Source organism: Miscanthus floridulus, chromosome 8 (assembly GCF_019320115.1).
Source record: "Miscanthus floridulus cultivar M001 chromosome 8, ASM1932011v1, whole genome shotgun sequence".
NCBI lineage: Eukaryota > Viridiplantae > Streptophyta > Magnoliopsida > Poales > Poaceae > Miscanthus > Miscanthus floridulus.
This window is the reverse complement of record NC_089587.1, coordinates 84,539,385-84,564,247: the sequence shown is the minus strand read 5'-3', so window position 1 is coordinate 84,564,247 and position 24,863 is coordinate 84,539,385. Positions and strand designations below refer to the sequence as shown.

At 40.4% G+C, this 24,863-nt stretch overlaps 2 protein-coding genes and 1 long non-coding RNA gene across 5 annotated transcripts; 1 reads left to right on the top strand and 2 right to left on the bottom strand.

Moving 5' to 3' along the window:
* The first annotated feature begins 1,952 nt into the window (after nucleotides 1-1,952).
* On the top strand, nucleotides 1,953-4,129 carry LOC136472810 (small ribosomal subunit protein uS8z/uS8w). 2 transcript variants are annotated; one of them, XM_066470515.1, is made up of 4 exons: nucleotides 1,953-2,084; nucleotides 3,243-3,386; nucleotides 3,465-3,625; nucleotides 3,729-4,129. In XM_066470515.1, exons 2-4 carry the CDS (start codon nucleotides 3,254-3,256, stop codon nucleotides 3,825-3,827), a joined length of 393 nt encoding a protein of 130 aa, XP_066326612.1. In that variant the 5' UTR covers nucleotides 1,953-2,084; nucleotides 3,243-3,253; the 3' UTR covers nucleotides 3,828-4,129. The 2 variants fall into 2 exon arrangements, with proteins under 2 accessions (XP_066326612.1, XP_066326613.1); XM_066470516.1 differs by having other exon boundaries at nucleotides 2,002-2,079.
* Nucleotides 4,130-9,142: 5,013 nt separating this feature from the next.
* On the bottom strand, nucleotides 9,143-12,435 carry LOC136472809 (uncharacterized). Of its 2 annotated transcripts, none has more exons than XR_010762431.1 (5): nucleotides 11,333-12,435; nucleotides 10,938-11,161; nucleotides 10,402-10,485; nucleotides 9,766-9,915; nucleotides 9,143-9,510 (listed from the first exon to the last, which is right to left on the bottom strand). It is a non-coding gene; the product is annotated as an uncharacterized lncRNA (long non-coding RNA). The 2 variants fall into 2 exon arrangements; XR_010762430.1 differs by having other exon boundaries at nucleotides 9,766-9,910; nucleotides 11,333-12,434.
* A 1,018-nt stretch (nucleotides 12,436-13,453) lies between these two features.
* LOC136472808 (agglutinin-2-like) lies at nucleotides 13,454-18,055 on the bottom strand. Its single transcript, XM_066470514.1, has 4 exons — nucleotides 17,051-18,055; nucleotides 15,401-15,502; nucleotides 14,040-14,191; nucleotides 13,454-13,832 (listed from the first exon to the last, which is right to left on the bottom strand). The coding sequence occupies exons 1-4, from the start codon at nucleotides 17,892-17,894 to the stop codon at nucleotides 13,635-13,637; spliced, it is 1,296 nt and encodes a 431-aa protein (XP_066326611.1). The 5' UTR covers nucleotides 17,895-18,055; the 3' UTR covers nucleotides 13,454-13,634.
* Nucleotides 18,056-24,863: the final 6,808 nt, after the last annotated feature.

The window sequence follows — 24,863 nt, the reverse complement described above, 5'->3', positions numbered from 1 at the left end:
ATTTTCATGTGATTTCGTGAAGCCACATCATCTGAGGGTCCCACCACTATGAGTCCTTATACAGCAGCCGAACCATCCCTTCCCATCACTATTCACAACTCAGGCGGCGGCACTACTCTCTTTTCCAAAGCTGCAAACTGAACAGTCGTTGCATTGTGTCCAACTTTCTGTTTCCAAAGCTACAAACTGGACAGTCATTGTGTCCTGCACTATTCTGCTTCATCGAAAGCTCTTGGCTCTATAAAAGGGAGCGGTAGATCGGAAGCGACGAGCGGCTAGGACAGTCCTGCAGGTGGGACGCGGTCTGGAGGTGCATGGTGGCCTGGACGGTGTTGCGGTGTAGGTGCGGCAGTGCCATGGTGTCTGGGAGACGATGTGTGGTTATGCTGGTGCATGAGCCGAAAGCCGAAGCGCAGCTACAACACACGCGGGAGATTAGTTGTTCCTAGGGCTAGAGAGTCCCTGCTAAGATCCGGTGCCTGAAGGCTCATCGAATTCGTGTTCATTTGGGCAGCCATGACTTTCCGACATGCAGTTCGATCATCTGCTGCAAGAATCAGTGCCTCATCGGTTCGTGCTGTGCTTCTCCAATGATCAGCAGTGCGCCAGCGCGTTTTTATTGGAAGTGCTGTGTGGGTGTGGCAGCGCAGGTTCTGTACCCTACTACTCCTTTTGCTTCTATGAAGGTCCATCTTTAGTTGTGTGGAGCTGGACAACTTTATTATCGATTTAGCGCGTGTTTAGTTTCAGAAAGTTAGAGTTTTGGGTTACTGTAGCACTTTCGTTTTTATTTGACAATTAGTGTTCAATCATGGACTAATTAGGCTCAAAACGTTCGTCTCGTAATTTCCCACCAAACTGTGCAATTAGTTTTTTTCGTCTACATTTAATGCTCGCAAACATTCGATGTATGTGACATGACTATAGCACTTTTGGAAATTTAAGGTGAAACTAAACAAGACGTGAATCTCTCAACATTTTTACGTAATTGCACAGCGACTCTAAAGATCTTTGATCCATTCACCGGATACCTTGACGTGGATTTCCTTATTTCTAATTTTTCATTTCATAGTGTCATACCAAATAACTTCGTTTAACATCTTTTGATGTAACCTACTAATTAGTAGTTTTGAGGCATAAGTACAACCATGGTGTGTGCACGGACGATACTTTTTGAGGTAGTTTTTGTCCACAAAAGTTCTTTAAATAATCATTTTTTTTTGTTGTTCTACAAGTTTAGCAAGATGGCACAACCATATCTATAACATGATTTTCTACACAAAGCCCTATATTTCTTACTCCATGAATTCTCCTACTACAAAATGTCTATAAAATTCCTGCAAAAGCGCGCGGGGTATCGTCTAGTTAGGGGTGGAGGGTAGTGGAGGCCAAACTGGGCCTCCGCACCTCTTGTTTGACAAAAATTTAATGACCATATAAATCCCTACAAGACTAAACTACATGTTTGTTTAATATCTCACCATGTTTTGATGACGAAGTGAGCAATTTAGCCCCCTCTAATTCATGGGCCACTCCGCCACTGCACCTAGTTATCATAAAAATAACGTTCAAATAGTTTCAGCCTGCGCATATTTTTCGTGGATATGGATAACAATTGGGCATTCCATGGTTTTCTCAAATAGGAATATGAAATCGTCTAAACAATAATAAGAATATGGAATCAGATTTTTTTTAGCAGAAGAATATGGAACGAGATAGAAAATAATAAAAAATCGGATTAGATTACAATCCATTAGTTTCCTATCCAAAATCATGCGCTCTTCAGCTTCTCCACGATCCATCGCCCACCGGCCCACCGCGCTCTCAGCTTCTCCACGATCCATCATGTGTCTATGCTTGCACGAGGCCCATCCTTCGACGGCCTGCTTTGCACCGCCCTGCCCACCTACGCCGTCCGCCTCTGCGGCTGCACACAAGATCCGACGGCGAGAAAACTCCCTCAGCTGCCTTTATAGCCAGCACTCCCATGCGCTGGGCCAAACCCTAGCCGCCACTCCTCTCCAGCGCCCGCCGCCACCGCGCCGCTTCGCCCTTCTCTCGGCCACGCCGTCCGTCGAGGTGAGGTTAGTCTCCACGTCCCATTCCCTCCGTCCTCGTCCTCCCGAGCTTTGACTTGGTTTCGCGATGAGGTGGTAGAGCTGGTCAGGTGCTGCGGATCGGGCTTGCGGAGGAGGGCGGTGGCGTTGTGTGTGTGCGCGCGCGCGCCTTGTCGGCCTCGTGATTTATCGGTGCGCCGTGTGCGCTGAACCAGGAACTAGGCTTCACATTTTTTCCCCACAATCGTGTCTCTGCCTGGTAGCTTCATCTTCGCAGGAGTCCTGGGACTAGCAGTTGCTTTTGATGCGCATGATTCCTGATGCTCTTGTGCGTTCCCATTTAGACCATGACTGTACTGGGTATCGGCCTATCGGGTGTTCCGTTTTTTCATGATCCGTGAAGCGTCCGTCTCTTATTGCTGTCTTTTGCTTGTGCATGATCAGTGAAGTTTAGTTTGTAATTCTATTCTGGTATGCTGGAGTGATGCAACGTAGTGTTGGTTCTGGCCCAGGTAGGCTGTTTAAGTAGTTAGCGAATAAGCACATCAGGCAGCAGGTATTGGTGCTGAGAGATCCCTTACTTTGTGGGTGATCTTAAGGTAAAAAAATTAACTGCAGTGGGTAACTTTTTGGTGCTTTCTCATCAGCTGTGTCATCAGTTGAGTTCTGGTAATTAGATTAGATGATGTCGGCGTGTAGTAGTACTTGTGTTAATTTGATGGTCTGTTGTTTATGAACCATAGGTTTATCCTGTACAATCTGATTGTTGGAACAAGCTAATGCACATGTGATGAGTAGTTATTTTACAACCACTAGAGCCGATATCATGGTTAATTTGCTGATATTGTAACATGCTTTTTAACTTGTTATATGTTGGGTTGGCTTTATAGCTATCATTTTGTTATCTTATGAGTTTCAACTTTCAACAGTATGGATCATGTGGTTAAGCTTGTTATCTCCTGTAGCAATAGCAATTCATTTCTTTACATTATTTCAATATAGCACTGGATTTTTTTTTTGTTCTTTTGTTAGATGAATGCTACCTGTACATCATTTTGCATTGATGTTGTGGCATAATTATTTGTGCTGCTGTTACTTTTTGATCGTGATTCATTGATGTAAATGGCTGTTTCCTATGCTATTCTCTCTGGCATGGGACCCTTACAATTGTATCTTTTTCTTCAGTTAAGGTCAGCATGGTGAGGGTCAGTGTGCTCAACGATGCGCTCAAGTCCATGTACAATGCTGAGAAGAGGGGGAAAAGGCAAGTCATGATCAGGCCGTCATCGAAGGTCATCATCAAGTTCTTGACTGTCATGCAGCGTCATGGTTAGTTCTGAATCTTATGCCCCATTTCAATTGCTTCATTCTGTGGATATGTCTGGTGATTACTGTTCTATTATGTAGGCTACATTGGTGAGTTCGAATACGTGGATGACCACCGTGCTGGGAAGATTGTGGTGGAACTGAATGGAAGGCTAAACAAATGTGGTGTTATTAGCCCTCGCTTTGATGTTGGCGTAAAGGAGATCGAAGGATGGACTGCCAGGCTGCTCCCATCACGTCAGGTTAGTCTGTTGCATTATTTTCCTGCACACAAACTGCTTGTAGTTGTTTGTACGCTCGACTCTTCAAGTGCTAATTGTGCTTTTCTTTTACTTGGATGTGTAGTTTGGCTACATCGTGCTGACGACGTCTGCTGGCATTATGGACCATGAGGAGGCCCGTAGGAAGAATGTTGGAGGCAAGGTTCTAGGTTTCTTCTATTGAAGGGAGTATGGCGAAAGCACTGGTGTTTCCAACAAGAACTCATCTGAGCTTTTGGTTTTTGGTCTGAATAGAGTGCTTTGTTAAGATTGTGGAACCTTGTTATGAGCTGTCCCTGCATTTAATTATTATGACCTATATGCCTGTCTTGTGTTTCTTTCTTTCTTTCTTGAATTAACTGTTTTGTGTTTGCCCTCTTTCCATCTCAGAGGAAGACTAGAGTTTCTTCTTTTAATTGAGTCCTGCATGGATCTTTCTTATGCTGACTATAGTGGCGTGGTGTAGTGCTTTCATTCAGTTTGATATCTGAAACTGAGCTAAATCAGTTGTACAGGAGCTTTCCTAGTTGTGAACTGCGATATGTTATGATATCTGAACTGAGCTACATCAGGAGCTTTGCTTGTTGGACAGGAGCTTTCCGTCTTCATAAGGTGAGGTCTATAAGTGAAGTGCCAGCACTGTAAACATCAGGGGTGAGCGGAGCAGAATAAGGGACTTCACATGTCATTGCCACCCCAACGGAAACAAAAGCTTCCATTAGCAACTACAGTAGCTCCAAGATAGGGAGGGGCGAACGACTCGGATACATGGGAGGGTTAATTGTTTCTACCGCACGTACCTGGCGGCTCGAGATTGTATGGATGGATGGCTTAATTATGTTTCCAACCGTAGCAGGGGTGATCCCTGTCACCGTATAGCAGGTGCACCTCTATTGCTTATCTGCAACCATTGTAGATTGTGCTCAATGGTAGAGATGAGATGGAATCTACACTTGATACTTGCCATGGCTACAGCTACTTAATCTCCTTTTAAATCATAAAAAAAGCTGGGATAGTTATTGGGATAGAGGATGGAGATGTCGTAAACAAATGTGCCCTTGGTTTGTTTTGTTAGTAGGGCCATTTGTAATTTTTACCAAGGGGCCGTTTGGTTTCCCCTGTATCTGCCCTGCCAAATTGAGGGTGAGCAAAAAAAAAAATAAAATAAAAATGGTGGAGCATTCGCCCGCCCTCACCTCGCTATCATGCGGGTGTGGAAACCAACTAGTGCAGACATGGGGCCACCCCCGGCACCGTGGGCTGCTCCAGCACCTTTGCCATCGCCAACAACACATACCCCATCGAAGCTGGCTGGCCGAGCAGCGACGACATGGGGGAGCGAACGCGGCGGTGCGTGGGTGGGTGGGGGTGGGGGAGGAGATGCGGCGCGAGGCGTGGCGCAGGAAGGAGCATAGCGCGGGAACGGGGAGCCGTGCGTCGCCGGCGGGTAGGAGCGAGCTATGGGGAAAAACAACAGCGAGGTGGGTGTGTGGGCGAGCGACGTCCAGATAAGGACGGACGCACGGACGCTCGTGTTAGAGAATATCGAAATCTGTTTGGGCGGCGGTGAGAGATGGCTTTCCTCGCGGGCCCCCTTTGGGCGGCGGCCTGCCATGGCCTCCCTGCTCGGCTGGAGCTCGCTGTTGCCACTCCAGCGCCCCGAGGGTGGCCTCCATCCACTCACTGTATTCCTCGCTGATCTACCGCAGTTCCCCCACCAGGTTGGCAGTGGCCTCAATTGTTTAAGGCATTTTAGGCTTTTTGTTTCAGGTGTTTCATTTGGATGTTGTAACGGTATATCTGGGATGTTTGCAATGACAAAATACACATGTTGTAAGCCTATGTGCAAAGTGTTTTAGTTGTCTCAGATGCATGGTTCAAGTGTTTTCATCTGGATGTTGCATAAGTTGCTATGGCTGCACATGCATGTTTCAAGTGTTTGTTTTCATGTGTTTCAGATGTTTCAGACTTATGTTGCAAAAGTGGATCTGGATTATTTGAGACGTATGTTGTTTTCATCTGGATGTTTGCATATGTTGCTTTGGCTGCACACACATGTTTCAAGTGTTTGGTTTCATGTGTTTCAGATGTTTCAAATTTATGTTGCAAGAGCGGATCTAGATGTTGCATATATTCTTATGGCTATACACACATGTTTCAAGAGAATGTTGCAAATGTTTTATCTTTATGTTTCAAAAAGTAGATCGTGTGTTGCACATGTTGCAATGCACGTTGGTGGCTGGCGGACAGTGGCCTGCTACAGCCCGCCTGGTGCTGCTACTGGGGCGCCACCGTGGTTCACGTGCGGTGCGACAAGCCTGGTGCTGCTGCCAGGGCGACGCTATGGTTCATGTGCCGGCGCGGGGGCGCCATTCCAGACGCTGGCACTCGATGCGGGTGTCGGGTGCAAGCGTGGAGCTCCATCTGGACGGATGCTACCTCCAGAGCAGGATTTGGCGTAGGGCAAAGGGAGTTGCGTGCGTTGGCCCCGGGTGTGGGAGCAGCGTTCGGACGTCCGGGCGCTAGTCGTCCCGAACAGATTTTGCCAATGAAGTCAAGCACCAATATTTTGGTGGCACACATGGGCCGTAAACCAAACGAGCCCTAAACTTCTTGACGATAAATCACCATGTAACACAATATAAAATCTATTCTTGTCCTTAAAAATAACCTAGTAGTATGGAACCATCAGTTAGGAAAAACTCAAATATTTTCTGATTGCCTTTTGAGAATTTAGAATATATGTAAACTTTGGGTCTATTGGCAAATGTCTTGTAATCATAGTATGTAGTTCCAGATATTTAACAATTTTTCATCCGCAGCTACTGAACAATTTATAATTCCACAGGGTTCTTTCATCGAGGTGACTGCTTCTAGGAGAGGCATTCTAATGCTTTCAGAGGTTTCCTGGAGTTCGACAAGAGAGAAAGAGGATGATGACCTCCAGCTGATCGATGGGCTTAACAAACTTAGGCATGCTCATGTTGAGTAGACCATTCACACTTCGTTTTAGTGGAAGTTGTGCGCAGTTGACATGTGTTTAATACTTACTCCCTCCATACTAAAAAATAAAGTCGTTTTGGACAAAGCTTGGATCAAACATTGAGAATATAAATCATGAATAACTTTTAAGTTGTTGAGTTTGGAAATGTAAAAACCATATGTATAGATTTGTCTTGAAAAATACTTTCACAAAAATTTACATATATCACTTTTTGATAAATATCTTTATAAAAATAAGTAGTCAAAGTTATGTTTTGGAGACCGTGTCACTGTCCAAAACGACTTCATTTTTGTTTAGTATGGAGGGAGTATGCACCAAGGAATGGAGGCCTTAATATAAGTGGTCATATCTGAAGTCCATAGCGCTTTTGATTTATCTCCCAGTTCCTCTGTCTCTTTGCAGAGGAAGAGGAGCATACATAAATTTAATTTTTTCATGGCACGTGTTGACGCCTGTTCTGGTCAACACCGGATCCGTACAAGAACCCATCTGGCTAGGGTTGGGTAGATCGGTTAGGGTAACCAAGATCTCCAAGTTCCCCAGCGGAGTCGCCAAAAATGTGTTGACGCCTTATGTGGCCAACACACCTAAAACTTGCACTAGATCGCACGGATTCACAACGAATTGATCACATGCAGCACACCCACACAAACCAATCATTCTGGTTTGGGAATCTGGTCCTGACCGGTTTCTTAGGGTTTGTTGCGTCGACCTACCCGGGAGAGATCCGTCGGGGCTGGCTCACCTAGGGTTGCTCTGAGGTCGACAGGCCACTCAGAATGCCGTCAATCACCATGGAGACACGAACAACCAAAAGGGGTTGGAAAAGCTAGGGTTTAAGAGAGATAAAAAGTAAAGGTATATTTGATTGATCGATTGGATTAACCCTCAATTGGCCGTGACCCTTTATATTTATAGGATTGGGGGTCTTACCCCGCAAGGAAATCCTTTTACAAATCGTAATCTCCAAGGATTCCTCAATCCTAGTCGGATTGGAACTAAACCGGTCAGACCGGTTTGGCAAACCGGGCTGACCGGTTGGTGTTGCTAGATCAGCTACAGGACCAAACCAGGTCTGACCGCTTTTGGAAACTAGTCGAACTGGTTTCCCCAGCCAGAATGGCACTGTGCCAATTTTGGCCACCAACAACGTGGTTGGTGAGTTTTGCGGAAAAAAGGTTCGTAGTTGCCATCTCAGTGTGGATACTATGATGCATTTGAGGTTTAGGGTTTGTAAAAAGGTAACATATCAGGTGCAAACCAACTAACCTGTGTAAACTTGGAAACTACCAATCAGAACCACTAGATGCTGATCCAATGGATGGGGTGAGGGGGCTTAAGCGGCAAAAAAGGTCGGCAGGTGGGGGGCTTAAGCTCAAAAAAATCCCACCTCTCACCCCATCCTATTGGATCATCATCTAGTGATCTTGATTGGTAGTTTTCAAGTTTGTATAGATTGGTTGGTTTGCACCTGATACGTTGCCTTGTAAAAATGGCTCTCAAGGTGATAGCCTAGTACTTTTGCTCTTTTGATGTTAATCAGCATGGATGTGCACATTGGCAGATTAAGTTTGAGGCAGCTTGCATATCAGTGAAGGTGACTGTGTCACCTCCCATGTAGGGATGTGAGTACCAAATGATGTTTTTTGGGTCAGTTGATTAGTTATGGCAAAAGGGCCTGTAGCCTAGTGGCTACAAGAGCTTCAGTGGCACCTCAGGTCCTGAGTTCGACTCTCCGTGGGAGCGAATTTTCCATAATTTAATGGTATTGTGTTTTCAGCGATAGGCGACGTTCCTGTCGACAGCGAGGCGCCTGAGGATGTTGTCGGCCCAATCTTCGAAGATGCTCATAGAGGTAGTGTTTGCGTACGTGTGTTCGTAGAGGCTGAGTGTGCGTGTGTTCTAAGTGTCTGTGTTGTATTGTGTAATTCGCAAAAAAAACTGATTAGTTATGATGGCATGTCACTCTGGTTCATTTCTCATTCCAAATTAATTACGTGAAATGTCATTCTAGTTCATTTTATTAAGTTTTTGTGTTGACCCAATGATCTAAAGTAATTATGACTAGCATCCTACTCCCATGATTTGAATTTTCTGGTCTTTTCATGGTTCGGTAGTTAGGTGTGTTGTTTGACCATGCACTAGATGGGTGTGTACTTGAATGAGTTTTTCTTTTGTGCTGGAACAGAGTTCTCATCTCTGTTAAACCTGAGCCCTATTTCATTGACTAGTAGAGGATGTCCCTACACGTTTTAAGCTTTGTTTATATGTGTTACACACCATTTTACTAGATGTTATGTAAATATTTTTTTAACGCATTGGACGATACACATACACTAAAATAGGCCTTCTCACAAACTTGTGCCATTTTCTGATCACGTTTGATGAACCCAAAGCCGCAAGAGGCAGTGCTGGTGTGAACTTGGAAACTAGTCAGCCCCCGCGCGTTGCTGGCCTGCGGGTGAGAATAGCAATGGTAGGTAATTGTATATTATTCCATGCCTTATAATATCTTAATTGTTGATTAAGATTCTAGGATCACAAGAGCTTCATTACATCATAGGATCATGGCACGTCAATTTAGTAGGTCTACCTTTTTAAGAGTACATCTTGTGGTAGTACAATTCCATTTCTACTTGACAACTCTGAACCCGACAGGCTAGAGACGCTGCTTGGGTCAGGCCAGGTCTGACTTGTGGATCTCTGAACTTGGAGATGTCGCCTGCCGCGTAAGGGGCTTGCTGAATGTTGCAGCACTCCACCAGCATCCTTCCCGTTCGATTCTTTCGTTGTGTTCAGGAAACGTCCGTCAGTGTCTCGTGGGCAACCGCGAATGCTGATGGCGTGACTCATGGAGACACAGCTGCATCACGTAGGTAGCAACATGAATGTAGTGGTAGAAGACGACAGAAGATATTATGCATGCCATGGTGATATAGCGTCATTCAGTCAGCAGGTGACAATTATGTAGTTCAATTAACAGTTATAGATTTGAGAGCGTGACTCATGGAGACAGCTGACTGACATAAATGCTATTTGTTGCATGCAATGGTGATGTAGCAGCAGTCAAAGTTGACAGTTAAGGTGTTCAACCAACAGTTTGAGATGTGCAAAGTACCTTTTGTGGCTTTGAGCAGCCTGTTTTCCCTCTTTGCTTTGGCATGGGCACGGCGTCGACGCAGAATGGCATCATATTGCTTATTGTTCACTTAAATTGGTGCTTCTGTTGGCATATGCAGTGGTATAAACATTCGCGCTCCAGGCTGCACTGACAAACACAAATGGTGGAAGATAAGCAATAAGATGTACTTTTATAAATATTGTACAGATTTCCTATTTGAAAATGGAAGCATCAAATAAAGATTTCTTTGCAGATCCTCATTTATTAGAAAGCAGGCCATGTAAAAGATATTGCTTCAGCATAGCATCTATAAAGAAATGTCATCAGATTATAGCCATACTATTTGTGCCCACTTAAAATAATGCAATTTTGAAGTGGTACAGTGTTAGGTTTTTATATATTTTGTAGATGATAATATTGGTTTTCAGTTAATCATATTCCTTTCGTTTCATAGAGCAATTACAAATGCATTGATCCTTGCGAAAATGGGGTCTCAATTTAGGCAGTGCATGGCACACAAACGCTACAACAAAAAAGATCTAGCAAGCAAATGGTATTGAATGTGTTAAAAACCATGAATCTATGCAGAATAGGAGAAATGCGTGAAAAGTATATATTATTGCCAGTACTTACCTTGGAAGCACCAAACATATTCGCAGCATAAATATGAAAATCCCTTGGAAGCCAGAGAACATCATTGTCAGGTCCATGGAAGATCTGCAGAATGGTAATATGGGAAACAACTATCTTCATCAGGTAATTGACTAATGCTATTAGCACCAACATCAGGTGGGAAGAAAAAAATGTTTATTTGTTAACTTTAATAGGCAAAAGAATTATGAGAACTTTAATGTAGCCTAATGTCATGAGAAGAAGTGCCGGCACCCTGTAACTAAACAATAGTTTGTGTGTGTGTGGGGGGGGGGGGGGGGGGGGGGGGGGGGGGGGGGGGGGTCCATCAAATATTTAATATTAAGTTTCACAAACATAGTTGGAAAACAACATCATTAATACTGGGCAATGAAAGTATATGGGTACCTGCTATTTTATTTTTTATTATTAGTAGCATGTTAAGTATAAAGTATATATACATTGTGAAGCAAAGGAGTGCATCCCCAAAACTGGAGACTGGAGAAACATGCAAAATAAAAAGAGGAGGCATAGCATACCTAAATTCGGCAGCTAACTTTATAGTAATCGAAAATGAGGTAACCGAAGAACTTGGTGACCCAATAAAACTATTTTGCTGCTGGTGCATATGAGGAAACCTTGACTGCCAATATGTGTAACGGTAAATCAGTTTGAGGAAAGCACCAATGCATATATGACTATATCATTCACGCAGTTATCATCCATCAGGTAGAGATCATGTGGAGCATCTTACAACTATTACCTGAAAGGGGAAAAAGCGTCACTAAACTATTCAGTGTTGGATTTCCTCTCATTGTAATCATAGAGCACATATTCAGGGTCAGAGTTGTACATGGTAAACCCATAATGATGAAAGCAATTCAGCTAACATATTTTAGAGACGCAGTGAGAATTGGGGACTGTAAAAACTCACATCATTCCGTAAGCCTGAATGGCCTAGGATTGGGTAGATTTCTCTGAGCCTCTCCTTGCTCTTCTGGTTCTGCATTTACCTACCTGAATTGGGAAGATAACATGTTAGTTTGTTAGTTCCCTAGGTACAGAGAAAAGCTCCCGTTTTTCAACACTGGCCATTACTCTTGACTCTGAGCCATTCAACTAATCGTTACAACAGAGTCTTCTAGGATGAAGCGGTCCTCCTTGACCTAGTATAGCAGAAACACAGGGATTTTTTTATATATAATATATACGCTGTAATCTAATGGGTAAAAATGGTACAGTTGACAAATTTGATAACGGAAACATCTACGGGTGGCCATTTTCTGTGAAACAAATCATAAGGCAACCTATTGTGGATAGGAGGTGCCAATCTGAGCAATGTATTGAAATAAAAAAATGTGACTGAAATTGGAAGAACGGCAATTGTACTATTCAGTAGACGTAGGAGAAAATCAACACAAAAAAAGCTCTATGAGGGGGAGGGATAAGGAGAGGAAGGGGAAACGGGCGCAGGCACAACCGGGGAGAGGAAGAGGCGATGCGCCGTCGTGGTCTGGTCCATGTGCCGGCAAGGCCGGCCACGGATCAGATTCGGCACCAAGGGAGAGGAAGAGTCGGCGTGCGGAGCGGATCCGGCAGCAGGGCCTGGCCGCGGAGCAGCGGAGTGCGTCGCAAGATGAAGCCGGAGAGGGTGGGGGCGGGCTCGCGGCGCCGGCGGCCTCACGGCTACCAGCGGCTGGCATGGAGACCTCGGGGAGGGAGCGTCTGTGCCGGGAGGCAGACACCGGCGGGGCACCACCGGGGGCTGCGCCGCGCAGCCTGGGAGCCACCGGGCCGGCCGTGCGAAGCGTGCGGAGGTGGCCGCGCTCTGGGCCTCCCGCAGCGCCACCACGTCGGGAGAGAGAGGGAGAGAGAGAGAAGGGAGGCTGCGGCGGGGATGCGAGCGGCGGAGAGGCAGCGCCGGGGACCGGCGGGGGTTTGCCGCGGCGTTGGTGCGTAGGCAGCGAGAGAGCAAGCGCCGGGATGGGGAGGATGGAGCGTTTTTTTTTTTCGTGTGGGTCTCTATTACGGATGGAAAAAGGAAGGGACTTTCCGATAAAAAAAAAAATAGGGGACGTCGGGAGGGCTGTGGAAACTTCCGGCATGCGCTACGCGGAGGGAAAAGGAGAGGTAAACGACGAAAATGAACAGGGTAACAGTGTAAGAGTAAGATGCATCCGTACTTCTATAGCCGTAGCATTGGTTTTTATCCTGTCAATCAGCCGGTTCGCTCGTTTTTAGGCTGATAAATTTCACTGATGCTGATTTATTATAAGAGAAAAATACTGTAAGCTTTATTCAAAACCACCAAACGAACATGCTAAAAGTTTATCTTCAGATGTCTATTCCTCGGAGGGCCCAATCTACTATCACTGAATTGATGGCAATGGAAGTATAGAACTACAGAAGTTCAACAGGTGTGTGTTGTGTTTAAGGTGTCGTTACTCTGAATATTTTTAACATGATCATTGCTCTTATGAGACTGAGCTTATATATATAAATATAAGGCGGTAAGCTTTACTTATCCTATTTTACCAGTATATGCTAGCTCTTTGGCTTACAACGTAATTAAATCGTTGAATGAATATGGTTTCCTTATGTCCAAAAATGAGCAGATGAAAATAGAAACATTGCCACGCCATATGGATACCTCCAATTTTGGTATTTTACGGACAATTCGATAATCATCCAAAATCAGACACATTGTGTATGTATGAATTATGAAAATCATTGAGAACCAGACCATTGAACACCCTTTATAACAGGTGCTTCATGATATCAAACGCTCCTGACCTGAAGCAACAACCACTGTTGTTTCATATATTCCATCTTTGAATCCCAGCAGTCTAGTGTATGAAAAACTAGACCAGAGGCAAAGACGTCCCTCTGAATTTTATCCTTAAAGAAGCTGGTACCAAGACTCGAACCTAGACCAGCAACAGGGATTTCATTGATCCCCGGAGTTCAACACATCGTTACGCTACGAGAATCTTCGGTACAGCCTAGCATAACAAAAGCCATTCTATATTATTGTCTCACCATTACAAATTTATAATTATTTCAGAGTTAGGAGGAAACCCTTGAATGGAGCAAAAAAAAGTTATCTCAACATGATCTGAATGAAATTTGAAAACTACCTTCCACATAGGGTAGATATTGTAACATCAACACTAGATGGCTCAACCACAGCAGACGCTTCTTCGGTTCCCACTCTTACATGGAAATATGCTGGGTGCTTAGGGTTCAGGCAGGGCCATACTGTCACTAGATAACATCGTTGCCACTTGTGACATGGTGGGTCTATCCACCGCATTCTCTTGCACACATAACAATGCAATATTAACACATCTCCTCATCTGTAGTGTATGGCACTCAGCACCTAACGAAGTGTCTACCAATTGAAGCCATAATTCGTCTTTCCACAACTGCCATGCCTGCAACAGAATGATTAAAATACATGAAGATTTTTTTAGATATGGAAGTAAATCTCTGCCATCAACATCAACCAGTAACCAACATAAAGGAAAACAACACACATAAGAATAAGGGCATAATATTGGTGTAGATCAGTAGATGGTGGTTTAAAACCAAGACTAGCTTCAATACTTTACATGTGTTATTCAAATATTGAAAAAACTCACATGTCCAAGAAGATTGATGAACTCCCCATATTGATGGAAACTTGATGTTTTTTTTCCACTAATGATTTCAAGAGTCAACACACCGAAGCTAAATACATCAGATTTGATTGAGAAGAGGCCTTCAGGAAGCATACTCAGGAGCCATATAACCACTGAAAGAAAGTATATAAAAAACTCTGATGTTAAGCTTTTGTACACATTAGGTTTTATAAGCTAGGATGGAGTGATTTGTAAGAAACTTACTATGTCCCAACTATCCTTTTTGTGTTTCCTTCAGTATCATCTAAGCTAAAAATTTTTGCGAGCCCGAAATCTGAAATTTTAGGATTCATTTCACGGTCTAGAAGTATGTTGCTTGCTTTAAGATCTCTATGAATGACACTGTAACCGAGAGTGCTTATGTAGGTACAGAATTCCTTGCGCTATCCCTTCTATTATGACTAGGCGTTTATTCCAATCTAGTAAAACTCTTTGTATTTCATCTACAAATCAGTTAATCATATACATATAAATAAAAGCCATTAGCAGTCAGTACTGAACAAAGCTTGTACTATGATATGTTTGAGAAGTGTTACCAAAAATATAGAAGTCCAAGCTTTTATTTGGCATATACTCGTAGATTAGTAATCTCTATCTCCTTGAAAGCAACATCCCAAGAGCCTAACCAGATTTGTGTGCTGGAGCTTGGCTATGAGTTCGATTTCATTTTTGAACTCTCTAACCCTTGCCCTGAATGTGAAGCTAGTCTCTTAACGGCTATCTCCAATCCATCATGAAATCGGCCCTAGAGAGAAGTTCAAAAGAGTCTTGTGAATGAGTTCAGTTGTCTTCTGACAATTGATTATCCTGCTCACGAAGGTAGTGAGAAAAGTACAGTTCCTTGCATATGGTTTAAAGGACTGTTTGGAATCATAACTTTTCGCAGGTTTGTAAGAGAAAGTATTAGGGAAAGCTTCCCTTTCATCCCAAACATGGCCTATGACTAGTCCTCTACTTGGTTTATTTTTTTGTCTCTTTTTGTGTTCTCAATATCATATGTTTTGTTCTATCTCTTACCTTATACACTGGACCAAATCCTCCTTGTCCAAGTTTATTTTCTTGTGAGAAGTTATTTGTAGCCTCCAATACTTTGCAAAAAGTCATAAACCCTTGAATTGAGAACTCCTTTCTATCACCCGAAATAGTGCTTCATCTTCTTCCTTCACATTCATCTTACCCATATCTTTTGAACCTTTGTCTAGAATTAGTGTTAGGTGTGATGGTTTCAGTTAAAGTTGATGATGCTATAGCATTGAAACAAAACAGAAGCTCAATATCTTGAGAGAGAAGTATTTTAATAGCATTTTTGGTAGATTACTGACCTTTTCTGTGCCTTTTGATGAATTTGAAGGAAACAATGCCGCAGATAAACAATGCAAGTATAGATGCAGTCATGGCGATGGTAAGAACTATGCTCTTGTGCCCTAACACGACAATTAACCAAAAAAATTGGTTAATTGATTAGACAATTTGACCATTTGTCTTGCAAATAGAGTTAGACCAAAGTTTTAATGTTAGACCCAAGAACTAGTATAAGGAGCAAATCACATGACAAATTGGTCGATCTATCTTTGGAAATCGGTGTCCAAATCTAGACTCAATATTTTGCAAAATACTTGATGTTTAGTAGGTAAAAACTTCCAAAGTTGACAAGTTTGACCCAAAATAGTTTCACTGGACTATTGTATTTAACTTTTTTTTGCTTGTATGGATATTGATGGCCTAATCCTAAAATTATGTTTCCACCGATGATAGACCTTTGGATCAAGCATGTGTTTTTTCCTAATAAAATTTAATCAATTTAGGAGTGGCGAACCTTTTTGTATAAATGTTGATTGGTGACTATCTTACTATTACTAGCTGGAGGCTTTTTTCGAGCCTCCGTGGCAATCCTTAAGAGACACGCTAGAAAAAAGATAAAATACTAGAATTTTTCACAAAATTTAAGAAAACATTTGGCCATCAATCTGGTAGAATCTAATCATCTATCCATTTGATCTATTATGTTTTCAAAAAAAATTATCCATCTTTGCCATTATGAAAATAGTCCTAAAGTAACCCCCTAATTCTATATCTAAATTACCCACTCTACCACTATAAGCCAACTTAAAGTACATCTTAGTTACCCACCTACACCACTAATTGGAGGCTCCTGTTCGAGCCTTCATGTTAATCCTCACAAGACGCACTAGCAAAAAAAAAATCATAGAAATTGTAAAAAGAATCAGAAACATCCGGCCATCAATCTGGTAGATTCTAATCATCTAGCCATTGGATCTATTATGTATTCCAACAAATTATCCACCTCTGTCATTATAAAATAATCTAAAGTAACCCCTAATTCTATATCTAAATTACCCACTCTACCATTATAAAACTAACTTAAAGTAACCCCATAATCTTCATTATAAAAAATAATCTGAAGTAACCTCCAAATTCCACATATGTCATTATGAAAAATAATAGAAAGTAAAATCTAATTCTTCTACATATGTATTACTAAAGAATATCCTAAATTACACCACTACTGTCATTATTAATATAAAAAAGACTAACCTAAGGTATTCATACATGAGGTGTGTCACCACGTAGTGATGTAGGACCATGTATATATATATGCATGCAGGAAGCGATGATAATATCAATTTCCATGTTAAACACATAGGCTCAAACTAAGGGTTCAATCAAACATATGTGAAGCATATATGAATGAAGGTATTATGCAAAATTTATTGTGGATGAAAAGGTGTACAGAGTAATTGCAAACTAAAGTCTAACACAACTAGATAAGAGAAGTGTACATAATATATGCGTATTGTGCTAGAATATTTAACAAACGAGGAAGAGAGAGAGAGAAAGGTGAGCAATTTTGATTATTAGCTATGGACCCTATTTTTTCATTAATTTCTAATCTAATATCTATGAAAGTTATTAGCCGGTGCGAAGCACGGCTTGATAGACGACTACCATACCTTTATTAGGTGGTGTCGGAGCAGCAAAAGTGGAGTTGAAGGACCATGTGAGTATCTGATGGCGCTCAACGTATACGCCGGTGGACGCTGAAAACCCCACTGCCACTTCCGGCGGCAGCAATGACTTTGGATCTTGCAACTCAAAACTAACCACAACGGGTTCAATAGAGGGACGGTCATGAAACAAAAGGGAGGCAACCAGCATCCCGGTGATGCTGTCAAAAGTGATTGTGGCTGTCATGGTGCCATTCAGGGTAAGGTTATTGGGCAAGCTTGTGGTGTTGGATGAGCTGATGGATTTGATGTCGATGCCTATGTGTTTGGCGTCGGGGTCCCATTCGTTTTTGTAGGTATCAAACTCGACGGCGATGAACGGCGCTGCAGAGGTCGACAAAGTGGCGTCGGGGTCGCTAAAGAGGCCGAGAAGTCCCCCGCCAGAACCCATGATTGATGGGTAACCGGAGAGGAAGAACGCCATGCCGTCCCCTGGATGACGGTCAGGCACGATCTCAAAGGTGAAGCGCGTGCTGAAGCTCGCTAGGTCATAGAACGGCACCGGGTGGTTGTACGACATCCGCCCCGTGGAACTGCCGAGCCGGTTGTCGATGTTGAGGTCGATCAGATTGCCGTTCCGCGACGCGTAGCCCTGGAGCCGCAAGTCCCTTTTTACATCATCGTAACTGGAGGTGTCGGAGAAGTTGAAGCTGAAGGTGATCTGTGGAGGTGGTGGTGAAGCTACAGTGTCATTGTTAGTTTTCTGAGCATCCAAGGATAAGGGTAGGAGAAAGCAGCAAGTGGAAACGAGGAGGATGAGCTGCGCGCTTCTGCTTGCAGCCGTGGCCATGGCAATAGGAATGGTGAATGGCTCAGCCGATAGACGACGAGCTATGTTGGTTTCTGTTATTCGCTGGCTGCTCCGTGTGTGTGTCTATATATATATAGATATATATAGACCATATCCAGAAAAAAAAATACACGTAAAGATAACGCACGTCAGAGGACAGCGCAAAAGCATTATACAGTGGCTCTACTGTAGCCAGGACAATTATTGAGGAACATAGCACCATTCAGCTGTCCAGACAATAGTAAAGAAGAATAATTGAGGACATTGCCTTAAGCATGAAGGCTCCTCCACAAGATAAGCACGAAGGACGCTCCAGAAGGCTATTCCTCCTTTATAAGAGAAGTCGGGCGCATGCTTTCAACACAGAAAAAAGTAAGACCACGAAGAGAAACAACGACGACCAACACCTCGAGCAATACCTCCACTGAAGCCACCGCTCCACTTTTTCACATACACCATGAAGACCACGACATCAGAAGAGCTCTGAGTTCGTCCACCGCTAATAGTAATACTCCACTACTACCGTTGTATTACACCACCGTTGTAAATTAGAGAATAAAGAAAGTCCCCGTGATCTTCCTGTGTTTGTAAGGTAACCCCTAAGGTTTGTGCTAAGTGCTTGGGGTTTTCTGAAAGAGAAAGCCGTATGTAAGCTTGCTCTGTGGAAACGAATTAAGCTTTCTCATTTTAATCCCTGCCTTCCTTTAAGCTCGTTCATATGGGGCGATGTATCTATGCTAGGGACCCTAGAGGAGAAACCTATGTTTGTGTTGTTCTCGTGTTAGCCCTGGTAGCGGCGTTTGTAGAGAACCCTGTGTGCGCAGAGAAATGTTCCCTTCGGGTGGAACTGCCTGAAAAGACGATAGAGTCTGAGTCCTGTGTGTGCGTGGCTGAGGATAGCGATGGAGAAGACCGGGTTAGCCTGGTTCTGAAGCGAGCTAGTGATGCATACAGCGAATATCGAGTAGGACTGACACAAGCATAGTCGTACGACCGGCTGAAGCTTTAGTCTCGCCAGCCTGCAAAAGATCCTAAGAATTACACGTATACCCATAATCCACATATACCTAATCACACACTTAATAATCACGCACGCATCCTGCATCCACCACAAGTGCCCTAAATAGTGTTTGAATAGTGAGGAAGTTTAGGTGCCTGAGCCACTCCCGGATGAGTGCTCGTGCACGGTTCATATTCCAAATTTAAATAGCAACAAGTACTTTAAATAGTGCCACGAATTTAAATAGTAACCGTTGAATTTGAATAGTGGTATGAATAGTAACTCAAAAATTTAAATTTGAATTTTGAGTTCGAGTTTTTTCTAGCGTGATCGACCTGCCATTTAGAATATGAACAGTGCACGAGTACTCACCCGGAAGTGGCTCAGGCACCAAAACTTCCTCACTATTCAAGCGCTATTTAATTGTGGTGGATGCAGGATGCATGCGTGCGTGATTATTAAGTGTGTGATTAGGTATATGCGGATTATGAGTATGCGTGTAATTCTCAAGATCTTTTATAGACTGGCGAGACCAAAGCTTTAGCCGATCGTGCGACTATGCTTGTGTCAGTCCTACTCGGTACTCACCATATGCATCACTGGCTCATTTCAGAACCAGGCTAACCTGGTCTTCTCCCTTGCTATCCCCATCCATGTACACATAGGACCCATGCTCTATCGTCTTCCAAGGCAGTTCCACCCAAAGGGAACACTTCTCTGCGCATACAGGGTTCTCTACAAACGCTGTTATCAGGGCTAACATAAAAACAATGCACGTAGAGGTTTCTCCTCTAGGGTCCCTAGCATAGAGACATCGCCCATATAAACAAGCTTAAAGAAAGACAGGGATTAAAACAAGAAAGCTTAATTTATTTTCACAGAGCAAGCTTACATACGGCTTTTCCTTTTAGGAAACCCCAAGCACTTAGCATAAACCTTAGGGATTACCTTACAAGCATAGGAAGATCATGTGGACTTCCTTTATTCTCTAATTTATAACGGTGGTGGAGTAATACAACGATATTAGTGGAGTATTATTATTAGTGGTGGACGAACTCAGAGTGCTCCCAAGATCGTGGTCTTCATGGTGTATGTGGGAAAGTGGAGTGGTGGCTTCAGTGGAGGTATTGCTCGAGATGTTGGTCGTCGTTGTTTCTCTTCGTGGTCTTGCTTCTTTCCATGTTGAATGCATGCGCCCGACTTCTCTTATAGAGGAGGAAGAGCCTTAAGAAGCGTCCTTCATGCTTATCTTCTGGTGGAGCCTTCGTGCTTAAGGTAATGTCCTCAATTATTCTTCTTTACTGTTGCCTAGACAGTTGGACGGTGCTGCATTCCTCAATGATTGTACTAGCTACAGTAGAGCCACTGTATAATGCTTTTGCACTGTCCTCTGACGCGCGTTATCTTCATGTGTATTTTTGTATTTTTCTGGGTATGGTCTTCCATACCCGAATGAACATCAATCCAAGAATTCTGGCACCTAGTATAATTCGGGCACCTAGTATTATCTTTCCTCGACCGAATTGTTGATAACATCTTATCAACACAGGGAATATATTTCTTGTATAATTGAATATTTATTTATTTTAAATTTTTATAATGTTGAAATCTAATATTCTAGTCATTGCCCATGACCACGGATATTCAACATCTCGTCATCATTATCTTCATTATCATCATTAGATATCTGTATATTCATTTTTGCCTCATAATCTTTCTTCATATTTTCTTCATAGTCTTTCGTTATATTTTCAAAATTTTCATCTATTTCACTTCTTATTTCTTGTAAGATTTCTTCATTTATGTCTTTCTTCCATTGAAGAGTTATTGACTCTAATTTTTCTTTTATCTTCATATTAATGTATTCCTCATCCAATGGATGTATCTCTTTCTTTACATGTATGAAGTATGGACGGTCCTTCTTCTATTATATTGGGCCCTATCCATTTTGGTTTTATTTCTTTGGCCTTTCTATATTTTTGGATATAGTCTTTGGTTGCTGCCTCTAAGAAATAATTTACTCCCAGAATACTTCTTGCATATGAAAGAATTTAATCAATATCTAAATATTTTTTCCAAGACATTCCTCCATCTTTTTCTTTTTCTATCTGCTGAGCTATAACTGCTTCAAATGATATATAGATTCCTGGTGTTTTCCCCTATATATAACATATATGGATTTTTTCTCTATATTGCCAGATAGTTCTATTGGTTGTATTTTCTCATTAATTATATAAAAATATTCAGCCAGACTATTTAATATTGCTAACATATAACCTTTATCTTCTCTTCTATTATTATATTGAAACAAAAAATTATCTAAAATACATTCTTGTATTTCATCCGGAATAATATGGTCTCGTGGCTTGAATTCATATGTATTTGGTGAAAAAATTCTTAACTTATTTTCAGTACCAAAACTGAAATATTCACTCTCACTAGGGCTTGCTTCTTTCTTCATTTCTACAAAATAGATGATCATGAAAATATATCAGGTAAGGTATTATCTTTACCCTTTATATGCTCAATAATTACTTTATAACCATTTCTAGTAATAATATCTTCAAATAATACCTATAGCTTAGTTGAACTTTTCTTACTATTGACTTTATTGTAGTATCTGCATATAGCTTCACAGTATGTCCTTACTATAAACTCTTTAAATCCTAGATATAATCTAAAAGCATTTATTGCATTAATAACAGCTAAAATTTCCCTGTCCGTATTGTTTATTGATTTTAGCTTATATTTTCCTAAAGCGTATCTACATATTTTTTCTTCTGATTTTGGCGAATACTTGTGTGGCTTCTGTTTTAGTATCGCTCCCCATCCTAGCTCAGATGCATCTGTCTCTATAATAAAATAATTATCATCTAAAGGTAATTCTAGGAATTTTAAATCTTTGACCTTTTCTTTAATAGCCCTTACTAACTTTATATCTTCAGAGTTAAAATGTTTTTGCTTATTTTTTCTTAATTTTGTATACAATGGACCAGCTAGTTTAGCTAAATTTTCAATATAATTTCTAGCATAATTTACTATTCCTAAGAATTGCTGCAGGTTTTCTTATCATTCATGACACCTGGAAATTGTAAGATTTTCTTTGTAATGTGATCTTGTAAATAATTTTTTCCATCTCCTATTTCATGACCTAAAAATTTTATCTTTTTCTTGTATATCTCCATTTTCTTTTTAGACAGTATTAACCAATGCTATTCTACTTTTCTAAAGAATGTTTCCAAATGAGCTATATGCTCTTTATAGGATTTTGAGAAAACTAATAAGTCGTCAATATAAACTAATATGAATTCTTAATTTTCGTTAAAAATATTTTGCATTTTTCTTTGAAATAAAGCATGGGCATTTTTTAATCCTAAGGGTATTACTAGCCATTCAAAATGACCTTGAGGACATGTGAAAGTAGTCCATTCTATTGATTCTTCTATCATTTTTACTTGCCAAATCCCAGCCTTTAAATCAAAATTTGAAAAATATTTACTTTCTTGTATTCTATTTATCCATTCTTGTTTATTTGGGATATTATATCCATCATCTATAGTATTATTATTTAATCTTTTATATAGCTATTTCAGCATAATTTCTAACTATAAATGAAGCTGATCTATGAGGACTTAACTTTCTCTTATAGCTCCTAATTTTAGTAATTCTTCAATATGCATCTTAAATTCTTCTATGTCTTTAGGTGTTACTTCTATAGGACTTGTCTTGATTATATAGTCATGATTTATTATGTTAATCTTACATACTATACTATTTTTATCCTAATACTTCATTGGTATTTCTCTAATTATCTGAATATCTTCCAATCTTCTTATAATTTTATCTATATCCTTTTTAGATTTTATATCTCTATATCAATTTGGTGCTAATGATTGCAGACTGATACATTCTATATATGAGTTTGCTATATAAAATTCTTCTATATTTTGACGTAGCTCTTCATCTATATAATTATCAGAGACTTTTTCATCAGATCCTTAGAGTTCTAGACTGGTCTCTCCTAGATTAGAATTTATAGTCTTTCGTACTTCTATTATATATGGAATATTGTCTTGATAAGGGATAAATATTATTCCTTACTCATGCATAATTGTGGTTTGTAAAGAGAATTGTAAAATCTTAACCCTAATATCATATCATGTATCATAGATAGGTCTCTTATTGTAATTTCATCCATTATATATTTTGTATTATTTATTTGTACTTCAACATCATAAGCTAGTTGATTATGAACCTTTTTCATTCTAGACATATCAGTAGACATTTCTGCTTTATCTTGATCTATTGTTTGAACTATTTCTAGGTATTTTACAAAATATTTATCATGTATAATATTTTTTGTACAACCGGTGTCTACTAACACTAATATTTTATAGGAGATGTTAGGCATTAATTTTACTTTTACAGGTACTCTTATTTCTATAATTTCTTTAAATGGTAATCTTACTATATATTCAACTACCAATAATAAATTAGAATTAGCATTACAGACTTTAGAAGAAAGTAAAGTTTCCCTAGGAAGAATCAGCCAAAATAGTGATTATATTAAAAGGAGATAACTTATCTGTATAAGAATTTAGATAATATAAATATTGTTGAGCACAGCAAAGAAATTGTGTTACCATCTGCAAGAATAGGAGAGTTTACTAGATCTTTAAACTCAGAAAGATGAAAGTATCTGAGAGCCTCTCTAAAAGAGACAAGTCACTCCAGCTAGTAAATAGAGACATAAGACCTTTAGGTTTTATAGATAAACTAAAGGGAGGATATGATGATATTGAAAACTTAGAAGAAATGATAGACGTAGAAAGAAATCTAGAAAGATATTAGAAAGATACTTTAAGAAAAATAAGGCCTCAACAAATATATCAAATGGGTTGGTTTAAAAATAAAAATGGATTATATAGAATATCTAGAGAAGTAGATTTAAGTGTATTGACAGAACCAATTCTGCTAAGAATTGTTAGTAAACAATTTAAGAATGCTTTAAAATATTCAGGGTATAAATATATACATCAGGGAATATATATCATTGGAATTAAAGGAATAACAAGGAAAAAATTAGGAACCAAGGTTTTAATAACTTTATTAGATAAAAGATGGGATTCAATAAACAAAGCAACATTATGATTTTTAGAAGGTGATATGAATGAAAACATGTTAATAACATATATAGCCCCTGATTTAATAATGCCAGTAAAAGAATTTATAGATAAAATGGCATTTGGGTTTTAAACTAAAGGCTATGAAGACTTTAAAGGAACAAATCTATTAGTAAGCATAAAATTTATAGGAAGGTTAACCAACACAAGTGGAACCAAATATAAGGTAAATATGAACAATGTTATAGAAATTATGCAGTCTAAAGGAATAAAATTTATGAGTCCTCTGAAAATAAGTTCTGAAGAAAGGACAGGAGAAGAATGGAATATAAGCTCGTTAATAGAACCAATTTTTTTAAATAACCTAAAGATTACATAAGCTATGAAAATAATAGAGGAATGACTAGTATTAGGTTTATAGATTATAAAGAATGAAGTTTAGATGATTTAGAAGCATCTAGCTTAGAGTCAAAATTAGAAGAAAATAGAAGGCATAGCGTATGTGAATTTATGGAAAAATTAGATATAGATAATGAAATAAAATATTATGAGCATAAGTTAAGCCAAATTCATGATGAATATAATACCTCTATGATATGCCAATGGTCTGCTATAAGAGAAACAAAACTTTACTTTAGACGAGAGTTATATACACTTAACAACATCAAGAAAGATAGAGAGTTAAATAATGAGAAATCCAGCGTTACAATAAAGAAAAATGAATCTGTGTCAAAGCAAATAGAAAATAAGGTAAGGGAAGTCCAAAAGGAATTAGAATATAGCAAATATAAGATAAAAGACATAGAAGATAATGATATAAGCGAAGAAGAGTAATGGGAGATTAAT

Coding starts and splice junctions, on each gene's coding strand:
- LOC136472810 (XM_066470515.1), top strand. CDS start 3,254: ATGGTGAGGGTCAGTGTGCTCAACGATGCGCTCAAGTCCATGTACAAT. Junction 3,387..3,464: donor GACTGTCATGCAGCGTCATG/GTTAGTTCTGAA, acceptor TCTATTATGTAG/GCTACATTGGTGAGTTCGAA. Junction 3,626..3,728: donor GGCTGCTCCCATCACGTCAG/GTTAGTCTGTTG, acceptor TTGGATGTGTAG/TTTGGCTACATCGTGCTGAC.
- LOC136472808 (XM_066470514.1), bottom strand. CDS start 17,894: ATGGCCACGGCTGCAAGCAGAAGCGCGCAGCTCATCCTCCTCGTTTCC. Junction 15,503..17,050: donor TCCGACACCACCTAATAAAG/GTATGGTAGTCG, acceptor TTGTCGTGTTAG/GGCACAAGAGCATAGTTCTT. Junction 13,833..14,039: donor TCATCAATCTTCTTGGACAT/GTGAGTTTTTTC, acceptor ATTCTGTTGCAG/GCATGGCAGTTGTGGAAAGA.